General features: G+C 40.4%; 1 protein-coding gene across 1 annotated transcript in view; it reads left to right on the top strand.

Annotated features, from left to right (window-relative positions):
• Window positions 1-3,070: 3,070 nt before the first annotated feature.
• LOC119734725 (nuclear distribution protein nudE homolog 1-A-like) overlaps window positions 3,071-13,878 on the top strand; it is a 51,171-nt gene continuing 40,363 nt past the window's right edge. The window contains exon 1 of the mRNA XM_038208265.1: window positions 3,071-3,218. Within this exon, the coding sequence (XP_038064193.1) occupies window positions 3,136-3,218 (83 nt within the window). The 5' untranslated portion in view covers window positions 3,071-3,135. The remainder of the gene's footprint in view (window positions 3,219-13,878) is intronic.

The raw sequence follows: 13,878 nt of genomic DNA, 5'->3' as shown, positions 1-13,878 counted from the left end.
CTAACTTTTAAGGCCGGGGACCGGGACGGGGCAGCCGGCAGCAGTTCCCGATGTTTATTTCTCATCATCAATTTCCATATTTGTTTGTAAGAGTATCGATTGAAAATGATTTGATATAAATTTTGTGGCCCTTTTTATAGCTTCTGTAGTGTAACTGGAACTGGTTCAGAGCTTTTTGACTAGAATTTGGAGGCCTTACAAAATTGGAACCGCTGCGGTGGGTGCCGGCGGCTTATATACGCCGACTTCAGATCTTAAATTGCAGATTTTTGCGTGCTGCGGCTTATACACCGCGCGGCTTATATTCCGAAAATTACGGTATATCCCTATTTTTCGTATCATTTTTCTAATTTTGTGTCGCCATACTCACTTAGGTATAAGGCCTATTGTCAAATTTCAACCCCAGCCAGGGGTGTTAATCGCTTTTCAAGAGTGGGGGAACATACTTTGATCAGAACTGATGCGAGCGTGAAGCGTGAAGCCCTTGAGGCGTGGGGTTCGGGGCCCGCTTAAGGGCCCCGAAAAAAATTGGATTCTAGATGCTCTGTGGTGCGATCTGAGGCAATTTCTGACCACTTTAACCAATATTTTCTGAGCAAAAGATACATTGTAGTACATAATACTATTAATAGGGCCCTGTAAATGAGACACGTGTTCAAAAATCTTTTTTACCTCTTGTATCATTTTAATTAACCTCGTTTTTAAAAATCGCTCATGGTAAAAAGTGGGGGGGGGGGGGGCAAAATAGCTACCTATTCAAAAGTGGGGGGGGGGGGGGCAACTGCCCCCTCTGCCCCCCCGGTTCCGCCGCCGGTGGTGGTGTTTTCCTGCTTGGGTTTGTCTGTTGTTAATGTTGGAGTCATTGGTTTTTAGTTCATTTTTTGTGCTTTTAGAGTCATTTTCCAATAGTGCTGTGTGGGTTTTCTAACTTTTTTTCCTTTGGTTTTCATTCTTTTTAACTTAGTTTTTTTTCTAATTTTCCCCAAATTTTATCCAATTGTTTATTTTTTTTATCGTTTGCAATTAATTCTTTAGAGTTTTTGTATTCGTTGTTTGATCAAGATTGATATTCCTTTTCTTTTTATCCCAGTTTCAACTTACTAAATCGCGAATTAATCATTTTGAACCAGGTTTTTTCTAGCCTCCATTTTTCGCCGTCACACCGAAACCTGGGATGATTAATTTTCTTTAGGAATGAAGCCATTATGTTTTTAGCTGGGAGTGGACACATTTGTTTTCTTCTTCAAAAGCCCTCTCATTTTTTTAAATCGAAACGTACAGTGCTTTTTGGTTAATGAACTTGAGGAGCGCAGGATGACTGAAACACCATGGCGGAGGTCACTCCTGACTACCTTTCAGCTGTGTGGGTTTGACCCACTGCCCACCAGCTCTGACCCTGTAGCTGAGCTGCAGTTGAGCATCTTACATTACAGCTGCTGCAACATTAAATACAGATGTAGCAAGTGACTGTGTACAGCAGTTTGGACAACTGAACACATTGAAACCAGTGATCCAGGAATCTCTGTCTGTCTGTCTGTCTGTCTGTCTGTCCGTCGATTATCTCCAGAACCGGGCACCGTATAAAGTTGAAAATCGGCGGGTGTATTGCTCGGGACAACAGAATGTGCAGTGTCAAGTTTGTGGTTTGGATGAGGGGTTCTCGAAAAAGCTGCAAAAAAGCAGCATTTTTTGAGCTTCAAGTTAACGTGGCAGAGTATAGCCTAGAACTAGTCTGGTTCCCAGACCTGACAATTATTCCGACGCTCACGTCTTAAATTGTAGGTCAGGCCAACCTCGTCCCCAGGGTGTCGAGCAGTACGCGCCCACCACTACCTGCTCTCTCACCCTGGTATTGGACATTTGCATGTGCAAGATTTTTGAACACGTATGCAAATGAGAAACAGTCTGGTGCCTGGATATGCGTTACACATTAGAGTTTGTTTTTGTATGCGGTGTCTGGGGTAAAAACAGAGTCAATTCGTAGCAGCGCGAGCAAGGCGTGAGTTACGAAAACACGATTTTTAAAATCAAACTGTTACGATCTTATCGAGACAACATGCAGTATCATATTTCATATTAATATGAGCAAATTGTAAAGGAAATTAGTATATTCGAGAAGGCGTGGACGAATGATCGCGAAAACATGTACTGCACGTTGTGAATAATAGCACCAAGTACACGATAAAAATCCATTACTAGCCAATTGCGTTATCCAATCAGGATACAGGAAGAAAGTTTCCTATCCAGGGTTTACTATTGGAAACGCGGTTGGAAATAAAGTAAGCACTGGGGACGAGGTTGAGGTCAGGCAGCCTCCGTGGCTAAAAATAAACATGACGACATTAATGGCCCTTTTTCAAAGCGCGGCTTCGTTTCCGATTTCGCTTTATCACTTGTAGCTTTTAATGTTCTGATCAAATTTTTAAATAAATCACTTGCTTCGTAATATCATACAGTTATGATAATACAGTTTGATGTTTTTGTAAGATAACATTGACTAATGTTGATCTGGAATCTTCAAAATTAGGGAACCAAATAGCACTGTTAGCAGGCGGAGCCGAACGAAGACCGAGTTTTGGAAAATCTCGGTAACGGTCGTCAAATTCAAAATTGTACATGACGCAGCAAAAGTTCGCCCTTACGATCCGAGTATATTATTTTGATGCACAAAATCGTCGTTTAATTTCAAGTTTTCTAAATGAAAACAATGAATATTAATTATCAACTCATTTAAAATCAAATTAATAAGCAATTAGCAGTTAATTAAACCTATATTATATACTCGGAAATACTCGGGCGCTATCCGATTGTCGACGAAACGACTTCGGCAAACTTCGGAAAAAGGAGGAATTCCTCCCGTTTTAGTCACGTGACGTAAATTGTAATACATTGTATTACCGGAGGCTAACCAACCTCGTCCCCATTCCTTTTTTTATTTCCAACCGCGTTTCCAATAGTAAAGCAGGTAGTGGTGGGCGCGTACTGCTCGACACCCTGGGGACGAGGTTGTGCCTAGCTATATCCAGTGTACATTTTCTTAACCTTTGCACTAGCAATCTTTGACGTACGTACTGATGGATACGTACTTTAGGCCCTATGTCATGTGTGTAACCATTGAGCAAGGGTAGGAACGTAATGGCTGACGCTCCGTCATCGTTCGCTTCTCCTCAAGAAGAGTTAGCGTACTGGAAAAAACTGGCAGATGATTACCGGAAAAAGTAAGTATCAATTACTACATAGACCCACACTGGGGCACTTGTTTTTTGACATTTGGGATGTGGTCTGTCGTACGGAAGCTTGAAATGAATTGCCTTCCGCGAGCGCGATACCGCGTTACCGCGATAATTTATGCCATGGCAGTGTATATTTTGCCGGAGACGGCAAACCTTTAGTAAACGTTAGTTTGCCGGATATGCACTGAACTAGACCCGTGAACGTGGCGTTGTATACAACGCCACGTTCTTGTTTCATTTCGAACCTGGCGAAATCGATCCGACATACATAATTCCGTATGGGTGTTGAGTACTCACCTAGAAATCTAAATTTGCCCGTCCGATTGTTTCGGCCGTGTAATTTCGACGAAATTTGCCCATCAGTAAAGACCCATACGAACGTGTAGAAATTAGATTTTAACCTGACCCTGACAAATAACCCCGGACGCGTCTGAGTCGCTTGGACAGATTGACGGCTGTTTCATGTCGCAACCCCGAAAAAAAACCCCCCGCAGACGATTGGCTGCTCGGCTCATCTCGTGTACAGCATGCAGTACGTGTGTGCACACACACGCGGGCGCACGTGCGACCGCGTGCGGTGCGGTGAGAGAGGAAAGGACTTGAAACTTGTCTAAAACGATGTCTGTTTTAGCTGCGACAGTAAACAGCCGTCGAATCATATGAAAATAAAACGCAATGCGCATGCGTCAGTTGGGAGAAAATGGCAGCTAGCAGTAGCGGACGGACTTCATGAACCGGGGCCAGAATTTTCCTCAATTTTCGTCAAATGCAAGTTTTGACGTACAAATAGAATTCAAGACAGCTTCATATGTGAGTACTTATTACATGGGCAAAATAACGTCCAGTGTGTGTAACGGAGGGAGTCAGAGGGACACGTTCGCCAGGTTCGAAATGACATAAGAACGTGGCGTAGTTTACAAGCCACGTTCACGGGTCTAGCACTGAACATGCGCAGTTACTGTTTTTTTGTACTTCAACATTTTCGGGTGACAAGTTTTAGTCTGGCTCCATGCCAAAATTGTCGTTGTTACCTCGTATTCACAAGATGGGATTCAGACCATTTTATAATTTCGGACTTTATTTCCCTTTTTAAAAAAATCCTCCAGAGCCACAAATCTGAAAAAGAAAATGTAATACTCTGCAAAAAATGTTTGAGACATGTTAAAATAATAAAAGAAGAATATTCTTATTTATTTGGGGATGAGAAAAAAAAACCTTTAAAATGTGGTGCGGTCGGAATCGAACGCGTGTCATCCCGCTTACTATACTAGAGCCTTTGCTTAACCACTACACCAAATGTGCTACACAACTTTTGGTGGGAATTTAATACATCTTATAATTCAGCCCTATTTTAAAGAGTACAGCGCCCTCTGTTGATATGGATTGCCGCCGGCAAACCTTTAGTAAACGTTAGTTTGCCGTCATTACCTCCGGCAAAATATCCACTACCATAATTTATCGCAGAAATCAGGAATTCAAAGATAATTCCTTCCGCGATACCGCGTTACTGTGATAATTTATCACAGAAATCCAGAAATCAAAGATACCTATTCCGCGATACCGCGTTACTGTGATAATTTATCACAGAAATCCAGAGATCAAAGATACCTATTCCGCGATACCGCGTTACTGTGATAATTTATCACAGAAATCCAGAAATCAGAGATACCTATTCCTCGATACCGCGTTACTGCGATAATTTATCACAGAAATCCGGAATTCAAAGATAATTCCTTCCGCGATACCGCGTTACTGTGATAATTTATCACAGAAATCCAGAAATCAGAGATACCTTTTCCTCGATACCGCGTTACCGTGATAATTTATCACGTGACACCGCGCACTCATCGATTGTAGAGAGGAGAGACATATGAATTTAAAGCTTCCGTATACGTGATTAATTATCGCAGTAACGCGGTATCGCGGAAGGAATTATCTTTGAATTCCGGATTTCTGTGATAAATTATCGCAGTAACGCGGTATCGAGGAATAGGTATCTCTGATTTCTGGATTTCTGTGATAAATTATCACAGTAACGCGGTATCGCGGAAGGAATTATCTTTGAATTCCAGATTTCTGTGATAAATTATCACACTAACGCGGTATCGAGGAAGGATTTATCTTTGAATTCCTGATTTCTGCGATAAATTATCACGGTAACGCGGTATCGTGGAAGGATTTATCTTTGATTTCCTGATTTCTGCGATAAATTATCGCGGTAACGCGGTATCGCGGAAGGCAATTCAAGCTTCCGTACTGTCGTATAGTACTACTACTATAGTACTAGCCCCATAAATGTGGCCTATTTGGACTGCCTCCGTAAACATAGGCCACACATCCACATGTACAAAAACGTGTCGCACTTTGCCAAATTTTGATTTTCACATTTAGGCTTAGTTTGTAGGATTTTTTTTGCTTTAGAAGCATAGGCCTACTCACCCTCTTTATAGGCTAGTCAGAAAGTGCTGCCTTTTTCAGATGTCTAATTTTTGTGAAATTTCATGTTGAAATTTTGATACGCAAACGTGTAAAACTAAAAAATGAATCTGGAAATTTCACGAAAAGTATACATCTGAAAAAGGCAGCACTTTCTGATTAGCCTATAAAGAGGGTGAGTATGCTTCTAAAGCAAAAACCTACAAACTAAGCCTAAATGCGAAAATCAAAATTTGGCAAAGTGCGACACGTTTTTGTACATGTGGATGTGTGGCCTATGTTTACGGAGGCAGTCCAAATAGGCCACATTTATGGGGCTACTTTTTATAGTACTAGCCCCTAGCGCCCCACAAAGCACAAATCCTCATTCCGGAGATTGTCAAATCATGGTCATGATGGTCAAATCATGGTCAAATAAAGGCACTGGATATTTTGCCGGAGACGGCAAACCTTTAGTAAACGTTAGCGTTAGCTTGCCGGATATGCACTGAACATGCGCAGTTATTTTTGTAGGATGGAACGCCGTATTATCGTGGTACGTGGTTTCTCATTCAGAATAGAGATTGCCCACTATTCCTTCCCGAATTGTCCTGTATTTTAGGTTGTAGGCCTATAACTCTTCCTTTTCAAAATGATATAAACAAATCTGACCGTGGTGTGGTTTATTCCGTGTACGATGCCTGTGAAAATAGACATGCTTGGGGTGTGCGAACGGAAGTGGACTCCCTATTATTGCGGTATGCGGGAAGTGTTTTTTAATAAAGATCTCAACATTTTTTTTCATAGTTAATTAATGTTTTACCAAAACATCCCCTGAATAAAGTCTCATATTTTCCCTGTAACATTCAAGTTGATTAAAGACTATATCCCTGCAGGATGATTTCTTAAGTTAAAACCCTGCCCCTCCCCGAACGGAGAACAAAAGTCACTGTGACAAGTCTACTGATTGGCGATTGGGGGCGCCATTCACTTTACACGGTGTACCGTTTTATTTTTTTCTTATGCGCTGTCCTTATTTTGATCCCGTAAAAGTTTTTACGATTTCTCGGTGGAAATATCGTCTTTCGACTTCATTTTGTGTTTGCAGATGTAGAAGGGGAACCAGACAATGGAACTTTCAGAGCACCATTAATGATTCATGTTAAAGCCAAAAAAAATAATAAGTCGGTCTCTGGTCATGCGCGTCGATCTTTTTTTTTTTTTTTAATGTTCCGCGGTAGCTCCAACAGCGCCCTCTATTTCCGCACCTCCTCAATTTTTTTTTACCAAAGAGCACCAAGGAATGGGAAATTGCACCAAGGCAAATGATCAAAAGCATCAAGGCAAATTATGGAGGACACCAATGTACATGAGGACACCAAAAAAGCAAAATAGTACCCACCTTGTCTGTACAATCCAAGCTTGAAGAAAAAAAAAAAGTAAAAAAAAAAAAAAAAAAAGCCGCGTGGCCGCGTCAATTCCGGAACTTTGGTCTGACCAGAGACCGAATATTATTTTTTTTTGGCCTAAAATATAGACGGTACCTTTTAGCAGACACTGTGAGGGAAAATTTGCAGGTTTGGAAAACGTGAATATTTATTAAAAATCGTTAAAAGTCCCGAAAGACACATTTTTTAATCGTCCTTTTTGTCCAACTCGGCACTTTTGTCCACTTGAAGGAGTTTTGGCAATGCAAAAAGAGAAATTTCTCATGCCGCGATAATAGGGATGCCGCGATAATAGGGAGTCCGACTATACTTAATTTTCCGGTGACAAATTTTAGTCTGGCTCCATGCCAACATTATCGTTGTAACTTCGTATTCACAAGATGGGAATCAGACCATTTTACAATTTTGGACTTTATTTCCCTTTAAAAAAAATCCTCCAGAGCCACAAATCTGAAAAAGAAAATGTAATACTCTGCAATAAAATGTTTGAGACATGTTAAAATAATAAAAGAAGAATATTCTTATTTTTGGGGGAATGGGGATGGAGAAAAAAAACCTTAGAAATGTCGCCAGCAGGGATCGGGATCGAACCCGGGTCTTCCCGCTCATGCAATCCGTTGCTTATCCACTAGACCAAGGGTGCTACACAACCGTTGGTGGTAATTTAATGTATCTTATAATTCAGCCCTATCTTAGAGAGTACAGCGCCCTCTGTTGATATGGATTGCCGCCGGCAAACATTTAGTAAACGTTAGCTTGCCGGCATTACCTCCGGCAATATATCCACTATCTCAAATAAATGTCATGAATGTCATTTTTCCAGACCATTTCTCTCAAAAGTTGCCAAAAATCAAGCAAAATACTTGACAAAAATACATGTACCTTTCAAAGCACCTACTGGCTTCTCCACATGTCAAAGATGCAGTAATGGGGCTTCAGTGATACTCACGATTATTTTTGGGGTTGGAAATCTGTGAAATTCGACCAGTTTAGCAAAGACATCAGACATACATGTAGTCCGAGAGCCCAGTGAGGTTTAATTAGAATATCGCACACAAAAGGTTTGATGGTGGCAGCGAGTAGGTGGGGGTGTCCAACCTTCGAGGGGGGGGGGGGTCTTCAAATCCGAACGTGGAACTTTTTATGTGCGAAGCCAATACGACGTGGAGTCCTAGGCCTGCTGAAGGGTCTCAGAAAAAAATGGATTCTAGATGTACATGTTTTGATCATGGAGTGGGCCATGATCAAAACTTGATTGTATCATTACTTTTTGGGTTTCCTAGCGGTACTCGCCACCAGGCGGGGGTCCTTTGAAACCCTAGAAACACTCCCACTCCCTGATTTTAAAGGCCCTAACTAAGAAGGAAACCAGTTAGAAATTGTATCTCGCAGTGCATTGTAGCAGTTCTGATTGATGTTTATGTATCGGCCATAGTAAGTACTTTTTGCGTCAATTATTAGTTCAACAAGCTATTTAAAACAAATAATTATACACACATTCATAACCGGCCCATTCAAGTTTATTTTGATCCAAATTAAAGAACTTGTATACATCGAACTGATAATAATATGAAATACTGTTTTTTTTTCCACTTTTTTAAAAGAAACTGTGCGCCTTTGGTTTGAAAAGTTTAACACTCTCCGTGGACAACTGTAAAAAAATGTGTTAAACATGCACATGACTTTATTCGGACACCAGGGATCTATGTTTTTGGATGAATGGGAAACATGCTCGTTTAGTATTAGTTTGCGCTTCGCAAGTTGGTGTATCCAATTTAGTAGGAGTTTTAAAGGGGAAAATCATCACTCCTGGCCATTTTGTTTCATTTTTTTTAAGCTGAAAAGAACTACCATCAATCTGGGGAGAAAAATAATGGCCCTTAGGATCGCTAAAGTGTTCGTCACATCCTAAATCTTGTGCTTGATTTCAGGCCTTCGATGCAGTTCGTCGTAATTTATCTCTCTTTAATAATTCAGGATCCGTCATGATTGGGTATGATTTCCAGTCCATTTATGTGCTGGGCAGGCTTTTCTACATCGTAAAAAAAATATCTAAATGCCATCACAACTTGACGAATTGGACTATAACGCAGACATTTACATGTATTTCTCAATAATGTGAAAGGTTGCATTTTTGCGTAATTCGCAAAAGCATTACTATTTCGAACATTTAGGCCGGCGTAATATTATTGTATAATAAAGTATATTGCAGCATTTTGCAATTCTGGGGGTTATTTTATAAAGCAGTACGTGTGTAGCGATGCTTTTGCTCCGTGCGATTATTTCGTTAAGCTATTTAGCATGTGCATTGCGAAATGTTTCGCTATGGCGGTATGTTTTTACTTTTTAAGCTGTGCAGAAATCATCCTCCGTACCATACAATCGTAATTAGCAGTAATAAAGCCGTTCTTAAGTAGATTTTGCACGAGATTTTTTATTCTTAAGTTGAAATTCTGCAAACTCTGACTGATACACTATCGTTTGGTGTTGGAATGATCATTGTGCTCAACATTTTAATTAAACACATAAAAAATAATTCCTTAGCGGGCGGCAAATTATTAAACTTTAACTCGTTCTTAAGCACAAAATGCACGGGAAAATCCATTCTTAAGTTGCAGATCTTGCATATTGGTCAAGTTAATAAGCTTTTAGTGAAGGTTTCGCTCTTGTGCTCAAAATTCTAATTAAAGGTGAATAATTAGCACTACTTAGGCCATTCTTAAGCATGGAATGCACGGGATTTCTCATTCTTAAACTATTGGTCATTGATAAGTTAATCGAAAACTATCTTTTCGTGTTAGAATTGTGCTTGTGCCCGATATTCTAATTAAAAGTCAATTTTGGGGGTCTTTAGGCGGTGCCCCCTCCCAAACGCACGGGGTGTGACACTTAAGAATGACGGTTTCGAAGGTTGGACAACCCCACCTACTTGCAATATTCTAATTAAACCTCACTGGGCTCTCGGACTAACAGCAAAACGCTACCAGCTAGTATGGGCGGCCAATACTAATAGCAGTGATGTAGTGCCTTGATGCTGGGCCTTGGCCTTAAGGCTGCCTTAAGGCTGGATTTTGGGGCCTTGGCCTTGGCCTCGAGGCTTGAGGGCAAAAGCCTTGGCCTTGGCCTTGAGGGATCACGGCCTTGCAATTTTGAGTCAAGGCCCTTCAAGGCCCATAGATTTTTGCATTTTCCAGATAAATCTGTTCGAAATTTTGCTGTTACCATTTTAATCGTATTACCATGGAGGAGGGAAACCCCTTGTAGATATGTGTGTTGGGCACACTTCCACTTTTATAGCATCACATGTTGTTACCATTGTAGTAAATTTGCTGCAAAAATATTCTGTACACTTGTGGGGCTAATGAGATGATCACTTAAATTGCATACAATAATGGAATAGATGGGTCATTCCACCGGGTTGGGGAACAAAGTGTGACATATGACCATATTAAGAAAAGCATGAATGCCTTGCTAGCAGTTGCTCTACATTATATTTGTTGTTGGGTGTTTCACTACTGCAGAAAGTTTGAAATCATTTCAATGTATTTTGCCAAAAATATGAGCAAAAAATGTAATTTTGGATGTAACATTGACACCGTGTCAGTGTTACGTCCAAATATGACATTTGTTATCTTTCTTTTTTTTAAATTTCTTCGAAATATTACCCAAATTTACTTCGCGTACTTCTTACTATAGATGCAACACAATAAGAGAAGCTTTTGTTATGGTAGTCAGACATCAAATGGAGCAGAAATGATAGCTTGTTTGTGTGGATGTAACATTTACACGGTGTAAACCCCAAATGTCACACTTCCATTGAGTGATTTTTACACCGTTACATCCACACTTGAGGTATTGTTTCTGCCATATTTGAACCCTGACTATACCAAAACAAAAGTTTTTCTTGGTGCTTAGGTGTCCAGTTGTAAATATGCAATGTCAGTTTGGGTAACATTTTACATACACGTGTAAAATATGGCAAAAAAAGAATTTTTGGATGTAACATTGAAAAAGTGTCAATGTTACATCCGAATTAATGTACTTTCAAATGATTTCAAACTTTCTCAAATATTAAAACACCCTAAGACAAATATTATGTTAAGCAATTGTTTAGAATGCATTGATACTTTTTATAATATAACCAAATATATGGATGTAACATGCACTGCTTCCCAACCCGGTGGAATGACCCAGATCTGATTGGTTGTATGTCTCCCTGATAAGTGCTAAAGATTTGCATGTATCTGTTTTAGATAATGCTGATATTTCTGACCATGTTGGCCCAGTAAATAAACATTTCCCAAATCAGTTTCTTGGATCCCCCTTTTGTTACACTCGGGAGAATTGTGCGTCAATATAGAAGTAAATCTTTATTTTGTTTTAGTTAAACCACATTGAAGACCTGCACTTATACTTTAATAGATCTAATGCAGTCATAAAACGGTGTATGCGAGCATGTTGATTGCAATTTAAGACATGTTGTTCTTCTTAATGGGCGATTCGTGATGATGAGTCATGTGACTATAATTAGTTCTATATCAGTGGTCATTTTATAAAACAGGGCCTTGGCCTTGGCCTTAGCCTTGAGGGTTAAGCCTTGGCCTCGAGGCTGGAAGGTCTAAGCCTTGGCCTTGGCCTTGAGGGTCAAAGCCTTGGCCTTGGCCTTGGCCTTGGCCTTGAAGGTTTAAGCCTTTGCTCCAACACTGACTAATAGGGCAAACAAGACAAAAACAAATATAAAACAAAACCACAAAATTAAACGAAAATACACAGAAATAAACGAACAACTCAGAAATAAACGAACAACCCAGAAATAAACAAATATAACTCAGAAATAAACGAACAACTCAGAATTAAACGAACAACTCAAAAATAAACTAACTTGGTACTTGGTAGCTTGAGTAACTCCAGCTTAACAAGCTCATCAGGAATTCACATGTAACGCTGGAGACAGATGTACGTTGTAAAAGTGGGATCGCAAGAAATCCTTAAAAAACGGCCTCCACGAAATGGTCCTTTTTTGCCTCCACAAAATGGTCCTTTTTCCCTCTAACTCTATTCCATCCCAGATTCCATTAAACATACCTCATAACATGCACTCAGTCATTCACGATGCTAATGATCGACTTCAAACAGAACAAAAGTTACTAAAATATGAAAAATAATGACGATTTCGGTGGCTCTACTTCAGAAAAATCGTCCAGTGCTGCACTGTCATGGCTGTGCATGTGGTGTGGTTATTGCGTGCTTGAGCCGATCAGCCAATCAGATTATTCCTTGGTAATTTATGCTGAGTAGGACATGGTCCTAAGGACTTCCACAAGGAAGTACATGTATAACTAGGAGGCCAGAAACACCGGGGCAAACCCCTTCTCTTAGCGATAAGTGTTACTGGGTTCTTTTACGTGCGTTAGGCCTTATACAACACATGGGACCTCCGGCTAAACGTCCCATCCGAAGGACGAAGCAATAATGGTTAAGTGCCTTGCTCAAGGGCACAAGTGTCCGGGCCCGGCCTCGAACCCACGCCACTGTTGCCTCTGAAACACCAGAGCATGAGTCCGGTGCTCTTAACCGCTAGGCCATGACACTCCAGAAATAAAAGAACAACTCAGAATTAAACGATCAACTCAGAACTCAGAAATATATACAAACTCAGAAATATAGAAATGTATACGAACTCAGAAATATATACGAACTCAGAAATAAACGAACAACTCCAAAATAAACGAACAACTCAGAAATAAACGAACAACGTCCCAAGGGTGTCGAGCAGCAGTACACGCCCGATGTTAACGATGTTAACCGCGGCATCCAAGATGGCGGACACCTTGCATCGCTGTACGCAATGAACACGTAGAAACAAACGGAGGGTAAAATGTAGTGGTTTTTCGTCGACGACCTCCGAAGCCAAAAGGAAGTCTTTGCAAAAGGTAAGCCTGGCTACAGTTTGGGAAAGATTCTTATATCTGGCCATCACTATTTTGTCCTTTCAGTGACCTATCATCCATCAGAAAGTGATAATATGTCCTAAAAAGTAAAATTTAGCTGGGGGAATTTTTTTAAAGTATTTACTGAGAAAACACTTAAAAATGTTCAGACCAATCTCATACGGTTTTGTACACATGGCCAGGGATGGCCAGATATGGGAATTCTTCCCATCACTAATTGTTCCCTGCAGGTTGCAGACCAGTAAATAAGTTTCCATAGACCCCAATGATAAATGCCCCCACTTCAGAAATTCAGGAAAAATACTCACAACTCTGAGGTGTTCAAAACGTACATCAAATTAAAGCTTATTTTATCATCTTTCATTTTCTGTTCAATTTTATGGGGGGTAACCAATGACTTTTGGGAGAAAATTCCATCGAAAGATGATCACCCCTAAAAGCAGTCCTGAAACCCATTGCCATTTTGAAAATGGACGCCAATGCTCCAGTGCAAAATAAAGCCATTTTTGGGCCTAATCATCCACATTTCACGGAAACACGAGCTCGCAATCCTCTGCATGGCTTCCACCCATATGTTGTACAAACTCTCAAGTTAATTCATGGCACACAATACGCTAAAGTACCAAAGAATTTGAGGGCATGCAAATTGTGATTTGGCCAGCGTAGGCAATTTCAGACCGATTTACTGGTCTGAACCCTGCAGTGACCTAACAGCCATCAGCTGGGGAACATATTGAAGCATTTACCGGGAAAACACTTTGAATTTTGTTTCAGACTATTTTCATAGGGTTTGTGCACATGGGCGTCGCTCCCCCCAGGAATTGTTTTCAA

Source organism: Patiria miniata, unplaced genomic scaffold, assembly GCF_015706575.1.
Source record: "Patiria miniata isolate m_02_andy unplaced genomic scaffold, ASM1570657v1 HiC_scaffold_28, whole genome shotgun sequence".
Taxonomy (NCBI): Eukaryota; Metazoa; Echinodermata; class Asteroidea; order Valvatida; family Asterinidae; genus Patiria; species Patiria miniata.
The sequence above is the reverse complement of the archived record's forward strand: the minus strand, read 5'-3'. Positions and strand labels throughout refer to the sequence as shown.